Below are 18,124 nucleotides of genomic sequence, written 5' to 3'. Positions count from 1 at the left end.
AAATCATAGAACACACACTCACAGTCTGCAGCAACCTCACCACACAAGCAATGATGGAAATAACAAATATACTCAGCCTGACAAACAAACAAAACTACTTTCAGTTTGAGAATGAACATTACCTACAAAGTGACCAGCTGCCCATGGGATCCCCAATATAAGATACATTAGCAAATATTTTTATCAGTCATCTAGTAAATCAGATATTTGAGAAGGTAACCACTAATAAAATATTTAAAATCGTATATTGGTACAGATATGTGAATGACATTATTTGTCTGGTTGAACAGCCAAGTGAAAAAATAGGTGAACTCCACTCAGAAATCAACAATTCACACCAGAACATAAACTTCACACTTGTAAAGAAAATCAAGTAAATGTTCTTTATGTAATAATAACGAAAGAAAATGGCAAACATACATTTAACATCTTTAGAAAACCAACAGCCACAGACACAATAATACATTCCACATCTACATGTTCCCGCAACCAGAAGTGTGCAGCACTAAGACATATGTTACATAGGTTAAACAGGATTCCACTCAACAAAAGAAACTGTGAAAAAGAAAAGAGTACAATCATACAAATAGTTTGGAACAACAGCAATGACACACATGTAGTACACAGACTCTATCAAAAAATAAAAACACAAATACAAAACAAACACAACACATCCAGAATACAAGATAACTCACAAGCTCCAATCACAGACAAACGTAATGAAAACATCACACAGAAAAGAAGCAGGTGGTACACTATGACTTACACACACAAATTAACACACAGAGTGGCAAACATCCTAAAGAGACAGTGCTTCCAGATAGCACATAAGACTGTGCAAACCCTCCAATCACAATTAAGCCAACCAACTGCCAAGAGGGATAAATTCCAGTGATAAAGAATATATAAACTTGAATGTCAAAGTTGTGACATCTGTAGAACATTTAAAACACAATAACCAGCATCCTACAAACATGGAACAAGAAATGAAAATAATGAGAATAACAACCATGACAAATACCTGACACAAATGCAAGAAAACTTCCACATTCGAAAAAACCATTGCTGAAAACAAACATTTGATAACCGAGCAAACACACATCAGGACAGAATCCCTGCTACATTTAATAAAAGAAATGATAAGATACAAATCTTCCCCTCTCACACATGCAGGGAAGAATACCCCCCTCTCTCTCTCCCCCACTCCCTCCCACAGTCCCACCTCCCCCCATTCCCGCTTACCACTGTCCCCCCTTCCCCCCTCTGTCCCCCCCTTCCCCCCCTCTGTCACCCCTTCCCCCCCTCTGTCCCCCCTTCTCCCCTCTGTCCCCCCTTCCCCCCCTCTGTCCCCCCTTCCCCCCTCTGTCCCCCCTTCCCCCCTCTGTCCCCCCTTCCCCCCTCTGTCACCCCTTCCCCCCTCTGTCACCCCTTCCCCCCCTCTGTCACCCCTTCCCCCCTCTGTCGCCCCTTCCCCCCCTCTGTCACCCCTTCCCCCCCTGTCACCCCCTTCCCCCCTCTGTCCCTCCTTCCCCCCTCTGTCCCCCCTTCCCCTGTGTCCCCCCTTCCCCCCCTCTGTCCCCCTTCCCCCCCTCTGTCCCCCTTCCCCCCTCTGTCCCCCTTCCCCCCCTCTGTCCCCCCTTCCCCCCCTCTGTCCCCCCCTTCCCCCCCTCTGTCCCCCCTTACCCCCCTCTGTCCCCCTTCCCCCCCTCTGTCCCCCTTCCCCCCCTCTGTCCCCCTTCCCCCCCTCTGTCCCCCCTTCCCCCCTCTGTCCCCCCTTCCCCCCTCTGTCCCCCCTTCCCCCCTCTGTGACCCCTTCCCCCCCTCTGTCACCCCTTTCCACCCCTCTGTCACCCCTTTCCACCCCTCTGTCGCCCCTTCCCCCCCTCTGTCGCCCCTACCCCCCCTCTGTCGCCCCTTCCCCCTCTCTGACCCGCCCCTTCCCCCTCTGACCCCGCCCCTTCCCCCTCTGCCCCGCCCCTTCCCCCTCTGCCCCGCCCCTTCCCCCTCTGCCCCGCCCCTTCCCCCTCTCTGCCCCGCCCCTTCCCCCTCTCTGCCCCGCCCCTTCCCCCTCTCTGCCCCGCCCCTTCCCCCTCTCTGCCCCGCCCCTTCCCCCTCTCTGTCCCGCCCCTTCCCCCTCTCTGTCCCGCCCCTTCCCCCCTCTCTGTCCCGCCCCTTCCCCCCCTCTCTGTCCCGCCCCTTCCCCCCTCTCTGTCCCGCCCCTTCCCCCCTCTCTGTCCCGCCCCTTCCCCCCTCTCTGTCCCGCCCCTTCCCCCCTCTCTGTCCCGCCCCTTCCCCCCTCTCTGTCCCGCCCCTTCCCCCTCTCTGTCCCGCCCCTTCCCCCTCTCTGTCCCGCCCCTTCCCCCCTCTCTGTCCCGCCCCTTCCCCCTCTCTGTCCCGCCCCTTCCCCCTCTCTGTCCCGCCCCTTCCCCCTCTCTGTCCCTCCCCTTTCCCCCCTACCTGCCCCCTTCCCCCCACTTCCCCCCTCTTCCCCCCCTCTTCCCCCCCTCTTCCCCCCCTCTTCCCCCCCTCTTCGACCCCCCCTCTTCGACCCCCCCTCTTCGACCCCCCCTCTTCGACCCCCCTCTTCGACCCCCCCTCTTCGACCCTCCCTCTTCGCCCCCCTCTTCCATCCCCCCCTCTTCCATCCCCCCCTCTTCCATCCCCTCTCTTCCATCCCCTCCTCTCCCATCCCCCCTCTTCCATCCCCCCTCTTCCTCCCAATTCTCCGCTTCCCCCCTCTTCCCCCCACATCTCCCCTTCCCCCCACATCTCCCCTTCCCCCCACATCTCCCCTTCCCCCCACATCTCCCCTTCCCCCCACATCTCCCCTTCCCCCCATATCTCCCCTTCCCCCCTCTTCCCCCCACATCCCCCCTTCCCCCCTCTTCCCCCCCACATCTCCCCTCCCACATCTCCCCTTCCACCCTCTTCCCCCCCATCTCGCCTCCCACATCTCCCCTACCCCCATCACCCCTTCCCCTTCTCCCCTACCCCCATCACCCCTCCCCCTCCTCCCCCCTCTTTCACCTCCTCCCCCTCTCTCTCCCTCCATCTCCCTTCCTCCCTCCATCTCACCTCCATTTCCCCTCCCGCTCCTCTCCCCCGCTCCTCTCCCCCTCTCCTCTCCTCCCGCTCCCCCTCTCCTCTCCTCTCCTCTCCTCCCGCTCCCCCTCTCCTCTCCTCTCCTCTCCTCCCGCTCCCCCTCTCCTCTCCTCTCCTCTCCTCTCCTCCCGCTCCCCCTCTCCTCTCCTCTCCTCTCCTCCCGCTCCCACTCTCCTCTCCTCTCCTCCCGCTCTCCTCTCCTCTCATCCCGCTCCCCCTCTCCTCTCCTCTCATCCCGCTCCCCCTCTCCTCTCCTCTCCTCCCGCTCCCCCTCTCCTCTCCTCTCCTCCCGCTCCCCCTCTCCTCTCCTCTCCTCCCGCTCCCCCTCTCCTCTCCTCTCCTCCCGCTCCCCCTCTCCTCCCGCTCCCCCTCTCCTCTCCTCCCGCTCCCCCTCTCCTCTCCTCCCGCTCCCCCTCTCCTCTCCTCCCGCTCACCCTCTCCTCCCGCTGCCCCTCTCCTCTCCTCCCGCTCCCGCTCTCCTCTCCTCCCCCTGCCGCCCCCTCCCCCCTTCCTGAAGAAGGTTTTGGGCAAAAACTCAATATGTAACAGACTTTCCATTGTGCATATCTGCAATTCAGCATGTCATGAAAGCTGGCAGGTAGATGCAGTATTTCTTAACTTCCAAAAATTACCACACATACACATACTATCAAGAGTATGATTGTATGGAGGTCACAAGCAAAATTCATGGCTTGATGCAGACTTCTTGATAGAAAGATCGCAGCTTGTCATCTTGGATGAAGAGTCATTGAGAAATGTAGAAGTAACTTCACATATGCTCCAGGGAAGTGTGTTCGGATCCTTGCTGTTCATGTGTTGTGTATTAATAACCTTGCATACAATATTAATAGAAACGTCAGACTTTTGATGAATCATTTATCGGTAATGAACTACTTTTGGGAAAAGCTTCAGAGTATCCTGTCAGATTTTGATAAAGATTCCAAGATGCTGCAAACATTGTTAACTTACTTTAATTTTGCACTTTACACAGTAGAAGAAAGTGTTATCCTTAGACTACATCAGTGAGCCGATGTAGGAAGTAGTCAACTTATAAAAACACCTGGGTGTAACAATTTGTAGGGATATGAAATCATTCTCATAGGCTCGTTCATAGGTAGACCATGCTTCATTGTTAGAATACTAGGAAAATGAAGTCAATCTACAAAGGAGACTGCTAACAAAGCCACCCTTGTGATCCATCCTGGAATGTAGATGAAATGTGTAGGACCTTTACCCAAGATTACTAACAGGGGATACTGAATGTATACAAAGAAAGGCAGCATGAGTGGTCACAGGTTTGTTTGACCCATGGGAGAAAGTTAAAGATAAGCATACTGCAGTCTCCAATGTCAGGCTGTTCCAGTTTGTGTGCTGCAGGTGGGCAGCCAGGCAGGCATGGACAAATTGGGGACATGCAAGCAGTAATGTGGTTGGGCCTGTATAAAAAGTATCTGACCTTTGGCTAGAAAAAAAATATTTCGAATACCTGATGGGAATGGAAGGTGTACACTTTGGAGCATTTGACACAAATAGTTCTGCACAGTGTAGTTAATGCCTAAACATACTAGAGATATTTTATCCGTGCAGCTCACGATTCATTTTTTCCTGTGTGCAGTGTGGTAATTTCAGTATGTTATCTGCTAACTTGGTCACCAAAGTCATGTGAAATTACACCATGTAACACTCAGTTGCTAAGGAACTTCTGTATACCATTCATTTGCTCTTAGTCTAGAGAAAACACAAATAATACAGTGTTTGTACCTCAAATAAAATTATAACTGACAATTTACTGCCCACAGATGATACACATTTCATATAATGTCACTTAACAGTAACACAAACTTTAAATTTCGCTGTCAGTGATTTCGCTGCTCAATATATATCATAACTACTATGACAGTTTTTTCAGCTCTTCTTTGATTGTGGACTGCATGTGGCAAATAACCAAAGATGGATAATGTTTAAAAGTATTTTTGCAAAATGTTTCTTTGTCTATCAGAAATGAAACTGAAAGAAAAGTGTTTATCAGACCTGATATTTGGAAATAATTTCAGTTTCACCATTGAAGCAAAAATGACTGTGGGTAGGAGGGAGGCTTTGTTATTAATCAAGGAAGTTGTCACTAAGTTCTTAGGAAAGAAGAAGGATGCACAGTCATGATTCTGTTGTTTATATGCTGATAAAGTTCAGGAAGTTATACTTGTAATGGAACTTTAGAATACAACCTGCCCCAGTCCCTGTTTCCCAGTATCTGGTAGATATTTATAGAGAACCTTACGCTGAGTAATAGTCACTATATAATGTCTAGTTCACAAATCTCCAGAGTTATAACCATTCTAATTGTATTATACAAAAGTTAATTATAATACACAGAAAACAGCAAGCTATAATTATGTACAGACATTCATGAAAATGAAATTAAAAAGTCACTTGTTTAACACTTCATTAAAACACACCAGGTTGAATGAAACAAACACACTCAAACTTTATCTCTTGAATAGGCCCAAAAGACCTTGTTTAATAATGTCATTATCAAAATTCACTAACTGTATTATAATTTAAAATGTGGTACATGGTGCTATATTTAAATGATCATTATGAACATGTAATCTTGAAACATTATTTGATTTTTGTTGATCTGTCCTGCTGGGAACATAAATAATAATATATTTGTGCTAACAGTACTCTGGAGATCATATGAGAATTACTGAGCTGGATTGCCTTCATTAAACACAAATCCTTGAGAATTCAGCAGTTTGGGCACAGGAAAATTATAGGATCAGCTGTGTCTTCTTTCTTTCTATGTTGTTCTTTCTTCTGTCCACATTGTGCCTCTCTTTTTCTGTATGTGTTGATCTTTTTTGCTCTGAAATTTTACTTTTCTCGTATTTCTTCCTCCTGCTTTAACTTCTTTGATCCCCATCATGGATGTTTTTTGGTGTCTGTCAAAAAATTAATTCTTTTTATTGTTGTTTGTTTGTTTAGCCTTTTTAGGTGTTGATAGAAAACAACTTTTCATCTTCCTCGCTGTGTCTAATATTTGTTCTAGTCTTTCATAAACTCCTTAATTTCCATTTTCCATTGTCATATTTTGGTCCCATGATTTTCCTTATTATTTTCCTTTCCTTTCCTTTCCTTTCCTTTCCTTTCCTTTTCCTTTCCTTTCCTTTCCTTTCCTTTCCTTTCCTTTCCTTTCCTTTCCTTCTTTTATTGTCTGGTGGTATTTAACAAAAAGCATTATCGAGCGTAAAGACGTTCTGGTGTAATGACAGTGTTGATGTGATTTTTGATAAAGATTTTTCATTAGACAAATTTTTTGTTAATTGAAAAGCCACTTCCATTTTCCTTGCCCTTGCTAAGATAGCTTCTTTGTCCAAAGCATTTGGTTGTATTATTTCACCTAGATATGTAAATTTTGTAGCCTTTTTTATTCTTCCCTAATCAGATCCCAGCACCTACTTGTATACTCTCTTTTTTCAAAAGATATGCATAGGTCCACTTTTGAAGTTCTCTCGTGCACGAAGTTTATATGCCTGCAAAAGCCAGTCAGTCAGTTCTCAGATTATCCTCTTCTCTCCCAGTTATAATTTTTTAATTCTTTCTTCTTGATCTTTTCCTCCATTCCCTTATTACCTTTTCTAGTACACATCTGAACAGCAGTGGGGACAACCCATTTCCTTAACTACACCACTTTTGATCTAAAAAGGTTTGGAGGTTCCACCTAAAAGTTTAATTTTGAATTTGTTTGTGTGTCTTCTATGATTGCCACTGGTTTGTTGTCAGTTCCAGACTCTTTTAAGGTGGTGAATAATGTTTCCCTGTCAATTGAATCATATGCTTTAGAATTCTATAAATGTTATATAAATGCTCTCATTCTTCAATTCCTCATTATAAATTTCAGATTGAAAATTTGATTCATGCAGGACTGTCTTTTTTTCAAACCCTCCTTTATATTCTCCTAATTGCTGATCTGGCTGGGTTTCCAGCCTCTTTTGTAATGCTTTTGAAAGACTTTTGTATGTCACAGGAAGGAGGGTAATTCTTCTACAATTGCTGGGGGCAGTTTTATCTCTCACTTTTTGAGAGACTCCATGTAGCATTTTGACTGTTCCATCACCTGTGGTTTTCCTCATTTCAGCAATTTTTGAATCTTCCCCCTTGTTCTTTATCGGTCTTCAAATCTTCTATGATATTTTGGATTTCAGCCATGATAGGGGTTTCTGAGGTTGTGTAAGTGCATCCCGAATTATGTTTCAGAAATTTTGACCATCGTTTCTCACAATCTAACTTCTTGAAATAGCTTTCTAATATTTCATAGTGTTCTTGGTTGTTTAGTGCTAATTTTCCATCTACATTTCTGGAGCACACGTTAGGCCATTAGTAAGTTTGAAGGCTTTGCTTGAAATTTTTATAGAAGTTCCTGGTATTGTTCTTTTGGAAGTCTCTCTCTGTTAGTGATAGCTGGTTGCTTTCAGACTTCCTTTTGACTGCCCTTATTGTTTTCGATATTTGACACCATGTTGTTTAAAGTTGATAAAGTCTTACAACATATTTATTGGCCCAAGAATCAGTTTCGTACATTGTTTGTACATGTGATATAGGACAATGGTAAATCTAGTTAGTTTACAATACAGTAGTCATTTTGACTACATTGTTGACATAATAAAAATGCATAATAATGTAAGTTGATGTACTACATTGCTTCTACATGTGATGATACCAGTTATTAAGTGAGATGACATGATAGGCACAATGTAAACTATATTATGAATTGACAATTACACATATACTGGTAGCGTACTATTTCTGCCAGGACTGTTTTCTAAGCAGTAATGCTTCTTTGCAGTGTTCATTCCACCATCTATACTTTTTATGTCTTTTGACTAGTGCTGGGTCTTGATGTTTTAGATTTGTTTTTTCTTCCTTTTTGTATTGGACCTCGCAACAGTTTTTTACCCTCACAGTCCCAGCATTCTATGGTTTGTTACTGGGTGCTTTTGACCTAGATGTTTTGCGCCCCCCCCCCCCCCCCCCCAAAAAAAAAGGCTCTAGTGCTGGGCTACTTTGACTATCTTTGCTTTATCACCTCACAGTCTTTTAAGTCTGTATTTAACCATTCCTGAAATCCTTGTTTTCTTGACTTTCAAAGTTTCAGTATTAATTTTATGGATCCTTTTCACTTGCCTTAGAATGCTTGTTTGCGGAATAAATTTCATTTTTATTGTCGTTAAATAGTGATCTTATATTTGTAACCTTTCTGCCTTTTATGTTCATGATTTCTTTGGTTGTTAAAGGATATAGCTATACAGTCAGTCTGAAATTGTCCTAGGTTTGTATTAGGGGATTTGTAAGTTTTGTGTTTCCTCGTCAGTTTCCTAAAGTTTGTGGATATTAATTTGAAGGTGAAGCCTTTGCATAGTTTCTTTCATGGGCTGGATATTTTTCAACAGTTTTCCTGAACATTCATTCTTTTAAAGTCTGTGCCCTCAAACTCCTAATAAAATTTAACATTATTCAATGGAACCTTTCATAGTTCATGTTCCAGTGATTCCCAGAAGCTTTCAACTTTTTCTGGATTCCTTTTATTGTTCTCATTTATTGGGACATGGCACTTTATTAAGGTGTAAGACTTAGTTGCACATAACACAGTAAGAACTGAGAACCTTTCACTTGGAGAATAAAACCTATGACAGATTTACTATTGCTCTGCTTAAATGAATCTCATTACCAGGTATGGACTGCTGCTGCAGTTATTATTATATATGTTAGATTCAGGATGTTCAATGTATTTTTGCAGCTCAGTTCAAACAAAAGTCTGACAACAATTAGGGGAAAACAACCAACTGTGAATCATACTGGAATAGTTCGTCAAATGCAGGATATCGAAAGTTTCTTGTGTATTATGGAACCAAACTTAAATTTCACTGAACAGTTTCTCTCAGAAGTGTTTGAACAGTCCAAATACTGTTTTCTGTGCTGAATCTGAATCAGTCATTACTTTAGTTGTCTATTCAGTTTTAATCAGTCACTTTACAATTATTCTTCTCCAAACTATTAGTCTCTTAACAATAAACCACCAGGAAAAATGTCATTGTAACTGCATCTGCTGTTCAGTCCATATGAAATCATAACCACTGCAGTCTTCAACAAAAACATACATCAGCCGCTGCACTCATCAACAGTTACCTTGATTTTTTCCCTTACAAATTTCAATGCTGTCATTGAGAAACAATATATCAGATTGGTAGAAAGATGACATCATGAGTGTTAGAATAATAGTATCATGGGAAACTACTGTTGATAACTTTAGCAACAGGCAATTCACTGGAGAAAAGACTATATTAAAATGCTTTAAGGAAGGGGGTAGGTGTGTGTGTGTGGGGGGGGGGGGGGGGGCCGTGAATGAGTGAGTGAGAGAGAGAGAGAGAGAGAGAGAGAGAGAGAGAGAGAGAGAGAGAGAATAGAAGCCAAAGCCAATGCTCACACAATTCTTGTGTAATAAAGAGTTATCTGCATCTTCATTCTTCAATAAAACCTTCATCCTTGTTGAAAAATTAAAAGCCTTTCCATTCCAGTTACATTAATTTTCTAGTTTGTTATATTGTGTAATCAAAAATAGTTTTTGTTGGCTTCTTTAATCAGAGTAATTGAATGTAAGTTTGTACTTCATTGCCTGTGATTGTTTTCTTACTTCATGTTCCAGCATTTAGTTGTATTTAATACCATAATTTGTCATCATTTGAAAGAGTTACTAAAAGTGAGATTTTTCCACCATGATGTGTGTATTTCTGAAGGATTGCTTTCCATTTCTTTTGAAGAGTGAAATTTTGCTTTTGATTTACACAAAATAGGCATATGTGATACACACATCTGCTATGTTACTGAATCCCTCAACACCTGTTCCAGAAACTTTTCCCACATTCTCTGCCACAATTACCCCACATATCTTGCCTGCCAACAAATGTCCCAGACAGATCCCTGTTCTCAACCTCCAACAAATAGAGATTACACTTCCAAAAAAACTCGAAAAGCCCCTTTCTTGTCACACATTGCTGCCAAGTCCTTGAATGTTTCAATACATTAATTTATCAAGCCATAAAATAAAAATCATCTCACTGACATCCTTTTCACACCAATTACTATCACCTCCTGTTGTCCTCACAAACTCTATAATATCCTTGTCACACCATGTAATTTGTCAGTCCACTATTCCTATCCTTGTAGTTGTTCCCACTCTAAAACCTACCATATGCACTGTAATGCCTTTTTTATGACATTCATCATACTGACAGTTAAGACCAATTTTGACAACATAAAATATTATGACTTAGAAGTAGCTGGCTTGGTTATTTATCCTGCAACTGACAGTTTTAACTATCTCAAATGCACCAGTCTTGTTCGCTCTGGTGAATTGGACTTCATATGTAATATACTGAGCAGGCAACAACAGTCAGTTGTCATCTCAACAACCTAGCCCTAATGGTGGCTAAACATATCACGTCCAAGCTGGCTAATTTTGATCATTAAGCAAAACCCAATGACACTTCCAAAGGATGATGGGCTGTTAAAAATACATATACAGCATTAATGTTAGAAAAAAAATGAAAAGTGTAATGTGATATGTCTATTTGATGATGATGATGATGATGATGATGATGATGATGATGATGATGGTGGTATGAGTAATAATTTTATAAATGACATACACATTTACATACACCCATACACGTGGAGGCTAGGAAGAGAACAGATAATGAAATAACAAGAGAAGAAAGACACACTAAAGAAAAATATATTTGACAGAGATATTTCCCTTGCACAGTTTCCAACTCAGTCATCAGTATTTCAGGTTCATATATTATACGAGTCTTCCCCTTATCAAAAAAGAAAATGAGATGTTCAAGCAAACCATTGCAGTGTCCATGGAAAATAATTTTCAGAAAGTCTCTCTTCAGCACCCACTCCTTACCATTTACCCCATCTCCATCACTAGTAAATTTTACTTCATAGGCCAGAGGTAGAAACCACCATGCCATCATGATCTACTATTCTATGCTAACATATCAGAGTGATCTACTTCTTTTAAAACTACAATAATTGCTGCATTTTTAATTTTGCAATACTGTAAAACAATTGTTTAACAACAAAAGTTTCACATCTTGATTTTTTGGATAAAAAATAATAATTTTATTACATAACATTTTACAAATGTGTTCTTGTATTGATAACACAAGAATTATCTTACATTTGATGTGAAACTTGAGTATATGCTATGTTTACAATGTCCTTGAGATTTGGCATTTAACTTAGTAAACTTTGTCAAATACAGGAGGTGCTTATTAGTTCACCTTGTTCTGTGCTTACTTTTAATTAAATTCATATCTAAAAATAATAATAATTAGACACAAATAAGCGCTTCATCCTAAGTGCAATGTTAACTAATATAGGGTCTTTCTCCTTGAGGCATTAGTGGCCAACAGTTTTTGTGTTCTGCAACACTTTTAAGATGCAGTAATTTCTTAAATATTATGTCAAGTTCAACAGCTGTCATAGCCGTGTCAAAAACATTGTCAGTTGAAGAAGATATAGTCAGTGGCTCAACGGTAGCCCAAGTGAAAGATACAAACTGGGTTACCACTGAAATCTTTTTGAAATCTGAAAACCAAATTGGAGGCATTTTTTTGCGTAACATTCATTATCACAAAGTATGTTATTTTCTTCTGTTTGTGTCTTCAGAGTTGGAAGGGTCCACACCAACCAGATTCTCCCTGCCTTTTCTCTGCTCTTTGCTTGGTCTGTTGTACTTTTTGTTTCCCTTTTTCTTGTATCTTGTTCCCCTGGTGCTGTCCACATTGTACTGTGGTACTGGTATGGTATGGTATGGTATGGTATGGTGGGGGTGTCAGGATGGGTCAGTGACATTACTGGTGCCCCACTGTGTATAGTTTTGTCGGGGCACCCATACTCTCCCTGTTTTCACCCATCTCCCTCCTGTTTTTTCTTTTTCCTAATGCCCTGACATCCCTTTTCCCTGTTCGTTTGCATGTCATCCCTTTGCCTTGATTGGACTGTGTTGTTTATGGTATTCCTCCCTTGATTTCAAATGTGTGTGTGAAATTTTTTTAGCACTTAACTGCTAAGGTCATCAGTCCCTAAGCTTACGCACTACTTAACCTAAATTATCCGAAGGACGAACACACATACCCATGCCCGAGGGAGACTCGAACCTCCACCAGGACCAGCCGCACAGTCCATGACTGCAGCGCTGTAGACCGCTCTGCTAATCCCGTGCCCCTTGATTTCAGTCATGCAGTCATGTTATATCATGGGACTGATGTCCTCACTGTTTGCGCCCCCCCCCCCCCCCTCCAAATCAACCAACCAACCCTCTTGAACTAATACAAGAAACGTGATTAAGTATGATTAACATGGTTTTAGAGGGTCAAGATAGATGTTGGTATCAGTTCTGCATGCTTGAAACAAACTTGTGTCAAACGAGCATGCATTCTCAGTGCTACATAATACAGTTGTTATTTTTATTCAACACTTTTTCTTATGCATTCTCAGTACTTCACATCTGTACTCCACAAATCACTATGAAGTGCATGGCAAAGGGCATGTCCCATTGTAATAGCTATTGGGTATTTTCCTGTTTCATTCACATATGGAGCACAGGAAGAGTGATTGTTTAAATACCTCTGTGGATGCTGTAATTAATCTAATCTTCTCACCATGAACCATATAGGAGCAATATGTGGGGGGTGTAGCGCATTCCTACACTCGTCATTTGAAGCTAGTTCATGAAACTTTGTAAATGGACTTTCTCATTTCTTCTCACAAGAGTCTGCCAATTCAGTTTCTTCAGCATCTCTCTGATGCTGTCCCACGGATCAAACAAACCTTTGTCCATTCATGCTGCCCTTCTCTATATATGTCCAATATCCCCTGTTAGTCCTGGTCGGTACAGGACCTATACACAAGAGCAATATTCCAGGATGGGTCACACAAGTTTTAAGCAGTCTCCTTTCTAAATTGACTGCATTTCCCCATTGTTCTAACAATAAACTGAAGTCTGAGCACCTGCTTTACCCATGACTGAGCCTATGTGCTCATTCTGTTTCGTACCCTACAAACTGTTGCACCCTGGTATTTGTGAGAGTTAACTGATTCCAAATGTGACTGACTGATACAGGGTCCAACAGAAAAACCTTCTTTATTTCAAAAGATAGTTACAAACAAACAATGGAAGATACAGAGAAAATCTTTTTATTTTGTGAACAATAAATACTATGTCATTTTACATTAGTTGGTTTGAAAAATTCTATCCACTAAATTGCTTTCGCCATTTTTGACACATTGACGAAGCCTTTCCCAGTCTCATTGGCAGCCACTTCCTGGATGATCACCTCATTAAGCATTTGCAGGATTGTGTGGCAATGTTTGTACACTTGAGCCTTTAAGTGTCCGCAAAGAAAAAAAAATCACAAGGTGATAAATTGGGTGACCTTGGGGGCTCGCCATATATCATCTCCTCATGAAGAGAGAAGACATCCATGAAACAACTCTCTAAAAATTTCAAGATAACACTGATAAGTGTAAGTTGTTGCTCCATCTTGTTGGAACCATAATTCTTTATCTTTGTGATCCCTAACAAACTGGTTTAACTTAGGTCAGAGGCAGGTCTCTATCATTTGACAATAGTGATATGAATTAACTGTTAACATAACACCATAAAAAAAAGTTAAATACAAATGCCATACACCAAATTCAGCTATGGTGCACAAAACTGTCACATGATGACTGTGAAGTGGTTTTTGGTGAAGTTCCTCAGGGTTTTCTGCTGCCTAGTAGAGGAAATTTTGTTAATTTACAGTATCTGATAGTGTAAGTGGGTCTTGTCAGAAGAAATCAAAATGACATCTCTAGGGACATTCTGAAGAATTTGCTTGCTCATGGCTCTGTGACTTTCAGAATCTCTAGCAATGAATTCTTGGATAGCCTTCGTTTTGTATGGGTGCATGTGTAGATCTCTGTGCAGGATTCTGATTGCATTCTTGTCAGGACATCTAGGGCAGCTGTATATTTAAATGTTGAACATTTTGGAGACTGCAGGATAGACATTCTCGCACATGCCACATTTTTACAGCTTGGGGTCAGCTAGTGGATTTTCTTTTCAGTGCAGAACCTGATGCTCTAAAGTTTGATACCCAAACTTGAATAGTTTTCCTATCGGGAACAGAATCATTACAGCCAAATTTGAGGTGTATACGAAATGCCTGTAGGGTAGTAATCACAGAGTCACCATTAAAAATACACTCCTCCACAAAAAATGCATGATGCTCAACTAGCCACGTCATTGCATCTACTGAAAATGGCGTGTACACCACTATCAATCAATATGCTCTCCACATCACTATCCCCAACACAACTCACGTCTCCAAATACAGGAGGTCTTTCAGTGGACCCTTTTGTTGTAGGATACTATGTTTTTTCACTTTGTGAAATGCACAGTTTTACATTTCTGAACATAAGTCGACTTCTTTGCACCAAATTTCAAATCCTATCAGCATTTGACTGAATACATATGCAGCCTCTTTCAGACATTATGTTATTGTAGATAACTGCATCATATGGAAAATTTCTGAGGTTACTGTTAATATGGTCCACAAGGTCATTAATATACAATGTGAACAGTGACACTCTCAACACTCTTCCCTAGCACACACCATAAGTTTCTTCTAAATGTGTTGATGACTCTTCTTCCAAGATAACTTGCTGCATCCTCCATACCAACAAATCCTCAATCCAGTCACAAATTTTGCCTGATTTCCCATACAGTCGTTCTTAAGATAATAAGCATAGGTGTGGTACTGAGTTGGATGCTTTCCAGAAATCAAGAGATACTGCCTTTACCTGACTGCCTTGAGGTTGGATTTCACATGACTGTTGTTTTCAGAACTGTTGCTGTTTGGCATGGAGGAGGTCATTATGTTGGATAGCCCTCTTTGTGTTTGAGCTCAGAATATGTTCTGAGATTCTACGACAATGTTTAAAGTCTCGGGAAGTGAGTCTGGTGGGTGGTAAAAGGACCTAATTACAATTTTATGCCAACTGCCAACACAGTTTTGCTGAAACAATCTCACATGCAGCTTAAGTTTCTATCTTGGTGATTTGAGTTTCTTGGCTACTGTGACAAATACACTATCTCCATTCCCCATTAGCCTGCGATCTACCAAATAGGCACTCGTGATCTCCCAGTAGATTGTGATCAGTGTGTTGCTGACCACTGTCATAAACAGAGCACCATGTAAAACGATAGATGTTTTTTGTCAACTAAAATGTGTACTGTGTGAAATTATGTATAGGAGTGACCACCACTAAACTGGACACAAATCAACTGTCTGCTTTGGGAACACTGAGTAGTACCAGTTGCTGAGCATGTTCTGTGGCACTACTCAAGGGACCTCTGCCTGCTAGATTGCCTGTATCATTTGGTTCCTCCCGTACAGTACCAGTAACCCTGAAATATAGAGATGGGAACTTCCACACATCCTATGATTGCACTGCTCTTCTGAACTCAATGCCCATTAACTAACCCCCTCCTCCTCATACCTGTTCCCTCCCACCTTTTTTTTCATCTTGTCTTATCATTTCTCCTCTACTTAATACATTTTCATTTAAGACACTTTGTCTTTCATCTCATGGTACCTTGTTTACCCACCTCTTACTCATTCTCACACTTTCCCTTTCATCTTTGTCTTTTCTTATCCTCACAACAAGTGGTCCTTCCTTTACAACATTTCAAAAGCATTCATTCTATCCTCCCCAAGGAAGAAACTTACATTTCCAAAAACTTGGATAATATTTTTCAATTTTTGTATGTGTCTACCAGAAGTATTTTGAATTACACCTCCTGAAGGTAATTACTGGATGTCCTGTATATCTCCATATATTTTTGTGTCATAAGTTTGACTAAACAAAATAATTATTGATTCAAAGCTAATTTGCTCATTGGTAGTTTTATCCAGGAATTAAGATTTTACCAGAAATTTTGCTTAAAAACAAAAGAAAGGAAAAAAGTGGCATATAACATTATTGTATAAAAAAAGAAGAGAGTTGAATACATTTGTTTATGTTAAACTGATTCATTTTGTTGTTACAGGCTGGTGCCTGGTTGCATTGTGGCAGCTTAGTACCTCCCGGTGCCCCTGTCAGCTATGATCCATCAGCAGGGCAAAATGGTGTCGGAACACCACATATTCTGCCTGCACTTGGACAGTATGGGCGACATTATAGTCCAGGGACTGTACAGGGTTACCAGCTACCGCCCACATCCTGGGTTCCTCAGTATGTGATGCAGCCACACTTGCCACAAGTTGAGGTTAGTAAGACCTTAAAAATTACCTTAAATAAAAGTAACGTTTTTGCAAGATGAGTGTTTTCAGTTGTGCTTGTAACTAGACAGATCGTGGGCTGTCAGTGAGGTACTTCTTAGTACTTCTGAAATAAAAACATTATAATAAACAATGTTTTGTCAAGTTTGTTTGGTGTGTTAGGGGAAGCAGTCTCAACCTAAACTTCCACACAAAAAAGACAGAAAGGAAATTGTGAGTGTGTTTTATTTGTCATAAAATGTACCAGAGTAACTAACATAACTTATTTGGAAAAGTGAGAATTCAGTGTGTACAAAAGAAACTTAAGATTGCAGATTGAAGAGCAGAGGAAAGCTGTATTATGAGAATTATGGAAAATGGAATCTGTCAGCAGTATATAGGCAGATAACTTTCTTAATACAACCATGATTTTTTACACATTAAAATGAAACTATTTTATTGTTATTGAGCTGATACACAATAAATGCAAGTTATTTGTGGTAATTCCACATGGATTTACAGAATGATAGTTTCTTGCGAAAGAGTCATTGCAATTACTTTTACTGTCAAATACCTTCTTCAATTTTTTTCTGATTTAATATTCCATTAAAGACAAACAGAACAAAAAACAACAGTTACAGTATAACTGATAAAAAATATTATTCATGTTTCTGCTCCTGTTGTCTTCTGGTCATAGCTGCCATTTAATTCCACACAGCCAGAGCATGTATCCCTGCAGATTTGCCATCAATTGTGTTAATATTTAATGTTCATTTCCAGGAACAGTTTGCTTGTCAGCTGGCACCCACCACACACATACATAGCTACAAAAATGACACACAACATTCAAGAGGCATCTCTGTGGTGAGTTATAGCTGTCATGGTCATTAAATGAAGTTACTATGTCTGTTAATGTTAAACAGATAATTAATAAATATGGTGAAAAATGTTGTGTGTGTGTGTGTGACAGTTAAAAGTAAATCCACATCATGTGAGTGATATACCACTGTATTCAAAACCAAATTACGTTATTTGATCATTGTAAATGCAAATAGGTCAAGAGCACACAAATTAATAGATCAATCTCACCTTGAGTTTTCTAATCAACGACTGACAGGAATAACAGTTGCGAAAGATGACGTATTATCTTCTCAGTGTACCCAAGAAAATGAAATTTTGACAGAAAATTTTTGGCCAGGTCACTATGGACCAGTCGTACAATACCCGAATAGCAGCCGCTTAAGTTCTATTCTGCAAGTAACACGGAAAACGTGTTGTAGGAACATGTAATAACACCTAATCGGAAAACAATTGCGGGATAGCTAAAGCTGTGATTCTGGCAGGGTTAGTGAAATTAATCAGCGAACAAATTTTGACAATGGCAGGAATAGGTGCAGAATTGGTGATGACAAGATTGATTGTTAGAACGAGGAAGAAGAAGAAACGGGGACATCACACAAATTATGGGAGAATAAGACGATTCCAAATTTATATAAAAATTTCTTAATACTACTGCTTGAGAAGCTGGTGCATATGAATCAAATGTGAAACTATTTCCTAACATAAAGATTTTTTGCTTATAGTAGGCCTAATAGGCATTTGATATTGGCACTTTGTGAATTATAGTCATGTTATAAAAGTGGCCATTT

At 41.1% G+C, this 18,124-nt stretch overlaps 1 protein-coding gene across 1 annotated transcript in view; it reads left to right on the top strand.

Annotated features, from left to right (window-relative positions):
• Positions 1–18,124, top strand: part of LOC124788570 (protein alan shepard) — a 433,965-nt gene that overhangs the window by 383,526 nt on the left and 32,315 nt on the right. The window contains exons 8-9 of the mRNA XM_047255841.1: positions 16,265–16,483; positions 17,256–17,339. Coding sequence (XP_047111797.1) covers positions 16,265–16,483; positions 17,256–17,339 — 303 coding nt within the window. The remainder of the gene's footprint in view (positions 1–16,264; positions 16,484–17,255; positions 17,340–18,124) is intronic.

This window comes from Schistocerca piceifrons, chromosome 3 (assembly GCF_021461385.2).
Source record: "Schistocerca piceifrons isolate TAMUIC-IGC-003096 chromosome 3, iqSchPice1.1, whole genome shotgun sequence".
Classification (NCBI taxonomy): Eukaryota; Metazoa; Arthropoda; class Insecta; order Orthoptera; family Acrididae; genus Schistocerca; species Schistocerca piceifrons.
The sequence above is the reverse complement of the archived record's forward strand: the minus strand, read 5'-3'. Positions and strand labels throughout refer to the sequence as shown.